This window comes from Populus nigra, chromosome 1, assembly GCF_951802175.1.
Source record: "Populus nigra chromosome 1, ddPopNigr1.1, whole genome shotgun sequence".
Taxonomy (NCBI): Eukaryota; Viridiplantae; Streptophyta; class Magnoliopsida; order Malpighiales; family Salicaceae; genus Populus; species Populus nigra.
This window is the reverse complement of record NC_084852.1, coordinates 42,588,800-42,598,603: the sequence shown is the minus strand read 5'-3', so window position 1 is coordinate 42,598,603 and position 9,804 is coordinate 42,588,800. Positions and strand designations below refer to the sequence as shown.

Here is a 9,804-nt window from a genome sequence, read left to right as displayed (position 1 = left end):
GATTATTTTTCTGAGTGTTTGAGAACATGGTTAAAATCATGTTTTTTAAAATTTAATTTTTTTAATTTTAAAATTAATTTTTTTACTTTTAAATCATTTTCATCTGATGATATCAAAAATAATTTTTAAAAAATTAAAAAATATTATTTTGATACATTTTCAAATGAAAAACACTTTGAACCGCAACTGCTACCACACCTTCCAATACCCCTAAATAATTATAAATTTGAACATATATATATATATATATATATATATATATATATATATAACTCTAATACTTGTCTTATTTACAAACTTTGGATCACTAACATCATCAATGCTGACAAAAATCCCGAGTATCCTGCCATTATCTATTTTCTTGATCTCATACGCAATATCATAATCTCTAACTTATAAAATAAATCTTATAGACAAATAGGCAGTCTAAACCGTAAAGGCTTTGAATTCAATTTGCTATGGGCAATTAATGACATATGCATCAATTATTTTCCAACCTTCCGTAGTCCAAAAAACCACTGATCATATTAAGTGTTTGGATTTTGATCAAAATATGTCTGTAAGTCCAAATCTATCTTCATCGAGATAGGAACAATTGGTATAATAAATCCAAATATATGCTCATCAAGTTAGGAATGAATTGTTCATGTTTTTTTGGTTAGCTAGTAGCTAGCTAGGTCCATGTAAACGTGTATATATGTATATATATATGTATATATATATATATATATATATATAACAAAAAGAAGAAGTTAAACATGCATGCATGCATGCATTCAATAAAAAACAATTCTCTTGACCTTTCTTAACCTAAATTGGAGCAGAAATTAATTTCATATATCGCTCAGATCAACATCAGAAACTTTACTAAGTAATAGCCTAAGCCATCTTAATTTACGTGCCATAGTTGAGGGAAAGGATTTGCGAATTAGCAAAAAGAAAGACTATACGGTGTAAAATATCGATCTCCCTGAGTTTAAGAGGAAACATAAATACTCCTTTGAACAACAAATTCTTGATTTTCACCTCAAATTATATAATATTTATTTTTTAATTTGCCCTTTTTGTTAGAGTTTCATTTGAAGAAGAAAAAACTCATAATTTCCTTTTAATTCCTTTCTCTTTCTTCGCTGATGACAAAATACAAAACACATAGAAAAGAAGCAATCAAATCTCTTTTTTTACTTTAACAATATTATCATCAACCACAACCATCCAAACTCGATTCAAACTAAACTTTGAAATGTAAATTCACAAATTAAATTATTATTCAAAACTCAAAACCAAAAGGAAAAACAGTGACTTTTAATGGGTTTCTTATAATTAAAAAAAATCCTCAAATTGGGATTTCAATTTTTTTTTTTGCTTCCTGGGCCTTTCTTTGATTTTTTTATTTCTTAAAATTTAGAGGTTGAAGAGAGAATAAAAGAGAAGATGAATATGAGTTATTTTTTTATATATATTAGGAGTTGCTAATAAAAAAAATGCATTAAAAGAACTTTTTCTGTCAATTTCTGCTATTTAAGGGTAAATTTAAAAAAATTATAAAGTTCAGGATGCAAAATCATGACTTTTTTTTTCCAAGGAATATTTTTTTTTTCACTTTGGTTTTCTACAATTTGGCCCAAAAAGAAAATGATTGAATGCTTTGCTTTTCTTATAGCGAGGCGAGAGAGGATTCAAATTGGACAAACAACTCTCGATCGTGACTGTTCAAACCAATCAATCAAAAATAATAATAAAAAGTTACCACATCAAACTGCAAATTTAATGCCTGAACGAAAAAAGAGAACTACAAATTATTTATGTGTTTGAGTTCTGAATCTGATTAACTAATTGGAGAGCTGAGAGCTCCCATCCTTTTTCCACATTCCAAGCTATCATCAATGATCTTTCTCATGTCATATTTATACTCAAAGCCCATCTTGATCAACTTTGATGAATCACATTTGATTCCTCTGGTCTCTGGTTCTTCCCTGAATCTAAAATAAAAACTTAGTCATTCCTATATATTAGCAAAAACACGATATAAAATAGCCCCCATTTTTTTTTTTTTCAAAACTATGTCATAACTGGACAAGCTTGTATTGGCTTGAAAACGTCACATGTAGTACTGAATTCTCTAGTTGTTGATCTTGAGGAAATAACATGCTGATTCTAAGCAGGATCGAATGAATTTTCTTACAGAAAAAGGGTTCATTTTACGGGATGATTTTTTAATGGATGTTACTGCTAATCATATCTCAACTAACATCTACATTCCGTGTCTCCTAAAGAGACTCGGGGTTGAAACCTCTCTCTTGCAAGAAGAAAAGGAAAGAAAGGAAGGAGATGACAACAACAACAATACGAGGGTTTTACTCAAGAGGGATTTTTAATCAAAATCAGACTATTCAATTTATCTAACACGAAAAAGATATAAATATCAGAATTAGAGAAGAATTCTTACTTTTCTTCTATCATGAATTCTGGATGGTTTTCTTCAAGGTGAGTTTTAATTTCTTTGACAGTTGGATCGGCAGCTGAACAGAGGAATCTACCTTTCATTGATGGCTTTTCCATGCAAAATATATGTGCGTCACAAACATCATCAATGTGAACAAGAGGAACTGAACCCAAAAGCTCTTCCAAGAACTTCAAACCTTGATAGTAGCCAAATATGTTGCCCGAAATCTGTGCAAAAATCACTTGTACACTCAAAGGCAGATGGGAAAGTATAGTCTCTCCTCCTACTAGACCACAAGCAAGAGTCACCACTTCAAGTTTAGCATCCCCAATTTCATTATAACTCAAAACCTCTTTCTCTGCTAATGTTTTTGCACTTGTATATTCCTATGGAAAAGGAGAAAAAAAAAAGCCAGTAAGATTTCAAGTTGTTTGTAATTTTTGAGAAGAAAGAGCAAGTTTCATACTGTGGTAATTCAGAGGAAGACAGGAGAAATACCAGAACATAATCATTGGCATAAGTGAGTGATAGATCAGAAGGAGTCCAACAGGATTCATCCGTGCAAGATTTATAGCCACTTCCATCTTCATTCAATGGTGATGCTGCCACCACAGATGCGGTGTAGATGAGACGCTTAACAGTTCGTGATTTGACGCAAATATCAGCTATAGCCCTCACTCCAGCAATGGTTGCTTCCACTCTGTCTTTGTACTGTTCTTCAGCTTTCAAAAATATACGTTAATTGCCTGCCCACAATTTAAATCCTAACTACGAGTTTATTGAACACGGAGGCTGACCTGAATGCTTTTGGGATCATGTTGCATTGGAGTGGCAACATGGAAAACAAATTCACACCCTTGAATTGCTTCTTCAAACTCATTCGGATTGTATATATCAGCTTGGAACAGTACTAAGTTGGTGTCTGCGTTTGGTAGGGACTTGAGGAGGCCTACTTTGGATTTGTCCCCTGTGATACAAACAGAACATGTAAGACATCTATGTCAACACACAAAAAAAGTAACAAAGAGAGAGGAAAGACAGACCCAAACTTCTCAATGTTACATGGACAGTATAGCCTTTCCCCAGCAGCTTCATGACGAGCCAGGAACCAATATATCCAGAACCTCCTGTCACACAGACTTTTGTGCAGCACTTGGCCATGTTGTACGACGATTGTTCTTATGTTGTTTCAGCTTTTGGGAGGGCAGATGGCGCCTTGCATTTATAGGAGGACACTGGACAAGAACTTTTTCCTGTACCAAGGTTCATTTATCACCAGTAAATTTGCGTCGTTGAATATTTTATAAAAATGTGTTCAAATTTTTTTTTTTTTTTGGATCAGCATGCTTTTGTATTTATTTGAATCCTCTTTTCAAACGAGATCAGAGGGAGTATGATAACCCACTTTGTGTTCAACAAAGAGGTGAGCTCACAATATACGGGATATGACAAGCTGTTAAACCCATTGTTTTATGGCTCTGTTAAGTACTAAACCCAAACATATATGAGTTTGACAAACTACTTGATCTTGGGCTCAATCGAGCGCTAAGTCTAAGTACATTTGACTTAAAAAATCTTAGGTTCTATATTTAGACCAAGAGATGTTTTACTCTCTGACATTGAAATTAGAAATGTTCTTTTAAGTACGAGTGCTAAACCCAAAAACATTCTTCTAAAAATAAGTATCAGAACCAAAAAGGTTCTTCTAAGTATGGGTATTGGACTTAAAAATACTAGCTAAATATAGATGTTGAACCCAAATAAAATCTTAAAGCTTTTATAGGGACTCTAGACTTACACAGCTTAAATTAATATTAAGATAAAGAGACAAATTCAATAAGAAAAAAGTGGTATCCATGTTACATAAGCACTATAAGATCGGAAAAAAAAGAGGCGCCCAAACTTCTTAACTAATTATATCCCATGCTAGGTAGTAGCAACCCTAACAGAGAACACATCTACAAAGTCAGGCACTAGAACTGGGTGAAAGATTGTGCTAAAATCCATCTACATTCCCTTTGATTGTTTGAAAAGATGCAAGTTGGATATGACAAGAGATACCTTATCCCCCACCATCTCGGTCAAAGTTACAAACCCACTGAAAACTTCCTGAAACTCTTTAGGAGAGTTTTTTAAAGCCTCCAGCTGAGTTTGAGAATGCTAGGCTTTTTTCTTGGCAGCAATAAGCTCAGCTCGCGGGCCATTTTGTGCGGTCTTTACCTCAAGGATTTCTTATTTTAGGGAATCCATATGATTGTTAGCAGTTTGGAGCAATTTGTCACTGAAGCCCAACAGAAAAACAATGCCTTATATTTGGTCCTTCAACGAGGAGTAACTTTGAGGTTTCTTGGTTTAACATTTACAACAACCTTTTCCTCCTTTAATCATTCGAAGACATCTTGATTCGCCATGTTCAGGAAAAAAAAAGGTCTTAAATATCCAGCCTAGACTTCTTAGCAAAATATACCCTGTGCAAAGCAACAACAACCTTGACAAGGAACATATCCACAAAGTTAGGTATCAGGACTGGGTGAAAGGTAGTGCTAAAGTCCACATACATAAATACAGGTTGGATATGGCAAGAAATATCTCGTCCCTTGCCATCTCAATCAAAGTTGTAGATCCTCTAAATACTTTCTGGAACAATCTAGGAGAGTTTTTTTAAAGCTTCTAGTCTGGGCTTCTTTCTTGGCAACAATAAGCTCAGCTCGCAGACCGTTTTGTGAGGTCTTTTCCTCGAGGATGACTTTTTATGTCATCACAAATCTCTAGAAGTCCACTCAATTACTGCATTGAATGCATGTTGCCGTTTTGTTTTTTAAGGGACACCTCCTTCTAATAAATATAAGTCAATCAGACTTGAGAATCCCAACAATTTTATATGGGATATGCAAAATTTTATAGAGAAGGTAAAAAAACTCTCATTTACTATTGATAAAAAAACTTTCAAAATCTTTATGTACTAAACACGCAAAGATTTAGGGGGCTACTGATGGATCAATATGTTGTCTTTACTTGAAACCTTTTTTCAAAAAAGACCAAAAAGAGGGTGATAACCTAATCTCTTTGGTCTTAGTCAAGCGCTGAACGTGAGCATACATGGGTTTGACGAGTTGCCAAACCCAACGTTTTTGGCCTCAGCCAAGCGCTGAACCCAGGCATATATGGATCTGGCAAGTTGCTAGACCCATCGTCCCTCGGCTGAGCCCAAGTATATTTAAGTCTAGAAATCTTAAGCTCCATGTTTGGACCAAGAGATATTTTATCCTTTGACACGTCATAGACGTTACCTTCTATAAGTCAAATATATTTTGCCTCGGACAATGAGTAAAAAATATTTCTTCCCTTTAGCCTCTCTTTTACATTAAAAGAAAGGTAAGCTATAAAAATGAGAAGGATCTCTTTTTTTAATATTTGACAGAGCATTTTTCATTCTCCAAAATATGAGTTTTTTTTTTCTTCTAAAAATATATTTATTTAAGCTTTAGAAAGTCTATAAATTCATTGAATGATATCTTTTATAAGTATTAGAAACCAAACATCGGCCATCATAGATAAAAAAAAATAAATGAAATGATGAGAACTAAAAGATTAACTAATTATCTACACACAAACATTACCCCAAACTTCTGGAAGTTGTTGAAGCATCATCAGCAAGTTTCTCGAAGTGTCGTCTGTCTGAGGAAGGTAACTGTCATTTGCTCTGCACAGTAATTGTAAATGCTAATTTTTTATGCCGAGCGGAGGAGAGGACAAAATTTCGTTCAACTTCTCTGGTGAAAAAATGTCCAGACGGTTTGGACGCCCTGAAAAAGATGAAAAAAATTCATTTGCCATAACGGCCCATTACTCTAGGAACATGTGGGGGACAAGTGCCACGTTGTCAAGCTTCAAGCAGCAATTGCAATTTGCGGACCAAATTAATAAACAACAAATAAACCAAATGAAGGGTATTAATTAATAGCCACAGGGGATCGGTCCCTCAAAGGCTCAAACCGTCCAGCCCTTTCTCAAGCAATTTAACAACCACAGGGGATCGGTCCCTCAAACCGTCCAGCCCTTTCTCAAGCAATTTAACAACCGCAGGGGATTGGTCTCTCAAACCGTCTAGCCCCTTCTCAAGTTGTTGGGGTCAATTTAACAACCACAGGGGATTGGTCCCTCAAACGGTCCAACCCCTTCTCATTTTGTCGGGGGTCAATGTCTAATCAGCACTTCATTACAACCCCAATAACAGCTAGAACTAATCATTTAAAATAAAAAAATAGATTTTCAAAAAAACACATGGACGCCTTCAAACAATACCTTCGTTAAATAACATTTGGATACTCATAAATTTTATGATGGGTACGCATGAAACGTCACTCGTACAAGGCACATTGAAAATAATTATTCTTTTAAATTTCCAGTACGGCACGCCGGCACGGAACTATTCATGGACTCCTGGGAGCGTTGAAAGGACAGTCAACAGTGGAAACACTGTTCCTGGAAGATGATACAGGGGCTAGGCTGTGGGTTCAAATGCAGCCTGTTCATGCCAAACCCCTTTCATGTTGGTTTGCCACAATCTTACCACCCATCAGTTCCCGAGGTTGCTAAGGTCATCCCACTCATGTCCCATAATTCCATCTGCCACGAAGTGCATTAACGAATTTTAACCGAAAAAAAAGGGGGACTGAACTTACTAACCCTAATTTTGGAGGTGGTAGTGAAGGGAGAGGAAGCAGGGTCACGTGACCCGTTAACAGGACCAGTGGCTAGTCTTTGACCACAGTAGTTCCATGAAGTGCATGCTGTGCCTTTGTCTAGCGTCGCAACTGGTTTCTCCATGTCTGAACTGAACACACAGAAGTTGCGCCGAAGAAGTCAGAGGTTACTGAATCATGGCTGCTCTTGGAGAGGTTTTGCTAGGCCCAGTAGATTCCAGGCTCTTGGGTGGAAATAAGATCAAGATTTTATATACACTGGTCTAACAAACCCAGGAAGCCCAGATATTCCAAATGGGAACCCAAACCTCTCTGTTTTTTTGTATCTGTACGTATTCCTCTATCAATTCAACGAATTCTTCAAAGTTTACGCCCAGATGTCTACATATAGTCATCGATCACGTCTCCACAATTACATCCAATTAGGCTTTAATAGTAAACGTACTTCCAAGTATCTTGTTAATTGTTGCTGAGGTAGATACTAGCAGCCATGTTTCTCCTATTTTTAATGATAAATAACATTCAAAGTGATGCCTAGCCCTTGAATGGAAGTGCCAGTGCTTGAACAAAGAGAGAGTCGACGAGGAGTAATGTTTTTTTTTAATATATATTCTTCTTCTTGTCTCGCTCCTTGATACACTAGAAAATTAACACATCCATTGTAAAATTCTACATTAAATCGAATATATGATTCAAACTCTAAAACTTAAAAACTTCCATTTTTATTGATACACTGCCATGCTTTATGCTTTGACTAGTACCGGAAATTACAAGTATTTGGTTAGTTCCAAACAATAAAAGAAAGAGAAGTTAATTAAAAACAGTAGATTGACAGCTTGATTTGGGTTTAGATCATGACGAGAAGAGAGAGATGGAGACTAAAGAAACAGAAATCATGTAGAGATAGAAATTTTGATATGTTGTTTATGGAGGTTTCTGATGTATGATAAATAAGAATAGTTTGACCTTTTATCTAAAATGAAAACATGTTCTCAATTTTTCTTCTCTTCTCTCCGCTAGAAATCAATTGCTGTTATAAATTTTATATCTTTAGATTACACACTTGCTAATAGAGACTCGTTTTACATTATTGATTTCAATAAATGTTAATGTTAATTAGTATGCAATTTTTTAATTTTTATTTTTTTTATTAACTTTAGTGTCCGGATCAGTTTGCGTGCACCTCGATTAATTTCACGGATCTTGAAGTTAACTACCATATAAGCCTCCAGTAACCATTATATTAGCAATCACATGGCTCGAACTTGAGATTATAGGGAGAGCAAACCTCTTGGTCTCAAACTTTTATTACTGGACCATCTGCTATATGGTTAATTAGTATGCAATTATTGTTTTGAGCATAAATGTCTTATATTTATAACTAATATATATGTCAAATCATAGAACTCAATTAATAAGAATTTTCTTGCAACTGTTTTACTTGTTTATATAGACTACTTTACTATATCTCTATTAATTAGAATGTTATTAGATTATTGGCTAGTATTCAATTGTGGTTTCGATTAATTTTTTAATATATAAAAATTATTGGATGATATAAACTTAAAACATAATGCATGCTGGAAGAAATTTTTTTAAAATATTAATACAATGATATATTAATATAATAAATATCAACCCTGGTTATAAATCTAGAACTAACTCTAAAAAAATAATAAAATAAAATTCTAAATCATCCAAATATTGAAAGATAGAATTAAAAAAATATAATAAAAAGAGGACCCAAAACAAAAGAAATATCAATTACAAGAATAAGGATTAAGTTTAATATAAAAATAATTTAAAATCAAATACTAAGAGATGAAATTAAAAATAAAATTCAATTAGAAAAAATGATAAAAACAAATAAACAACAATAAAAAAAATAAAGACTACATTTAATATAAAAATTAATAAAATCAAATAATGAGGGGTAAAATAAAAAAAAAATCAAATTAAATGGCACATTTATATTTTAGCAAGGAGAAGAGAAAAAAAAAGAAAAAAGTTCACCACAACCTAATCACCGTATACACACTCGACACCAATGAAAAAATAATAATTATGTGCTTCCAACATTACCTTGGAAAGAGTTGGTTAGACTTGAGACAATGCCTTATGCATTGCATACTCACTTACTCATATAAAAGATATTTTAAAAAATAATATTTTTATTAATTAATAGAACAAATCACCACCTTTCTACTTGTTTATTAAAAAAAAAACAATTTGAAAAGATTAAATTGCAGCACCCATTCAGCCTTCTAAAAAATTCTGTCTTAGAACAACATAGTCATTACACAGTGTATTTAAAAGATAAAAAAACTGCAATTATTTTCAAATTGAATACGATGATAACCAATAGATCAAAGACTGTTTATCTCCTATAAGAAGTTTATCGAACAATGGATTTACCATGGTTTTCATGTGTATATATATTTTTTAATAAAGAGCCTCATGGTAAATCAAGTGTGCTCCTTTCCTTGTATATGCATAGAAACAGTAGGGTAAATGTGGCCCCACAACTTGATGCATCAAGGCATGTTATTCCTGGGATTGACCCATTTTTTTTTATATATATATTTTTAGTGTTTGAAAATGCAGTAATAATTATTTTTTTAAGTGTATTTTTATTTAAAAATATATAAAAAT

At 33.5% G+C, this 9,804-nt stretch overlaps 1 protein-coding gene across 1 annotated transcript; it reads right to left on the bottom strand.

The window, feature by feature from the left end:
• Nucleotides 1–1,736: 1,736 nt before the first annotated feature.
• On the bottom strand, nt 1,737–3,674 carry LOC133694912 (NADPH HC-toxin reductase 1-like). The gene is made up of 5 exons (XM_062116998.1): nt 3,490–3,674; nt 3,244–3,413; nt 2,945–3,157; nt 2,450–2,832; nt 1,737–1,982 (listed from the first exon to the last, which is right to left on the bottom strand). The coding sequence occupies exons 1-5, from the start codon at nt 3,605–3,607 to the stop codon at nt 1,829–1,831; spliced, it is 1,038 nt and encodes a 345-aa protein (XP_061972982.1). The 5' UTR covers nt 3,608–3,674; the 3' UTR covers nt 1,737–1,828.
• Between the last annotated feature and the right edge of the window lie 6,130 nt (nt 3,675–9,804).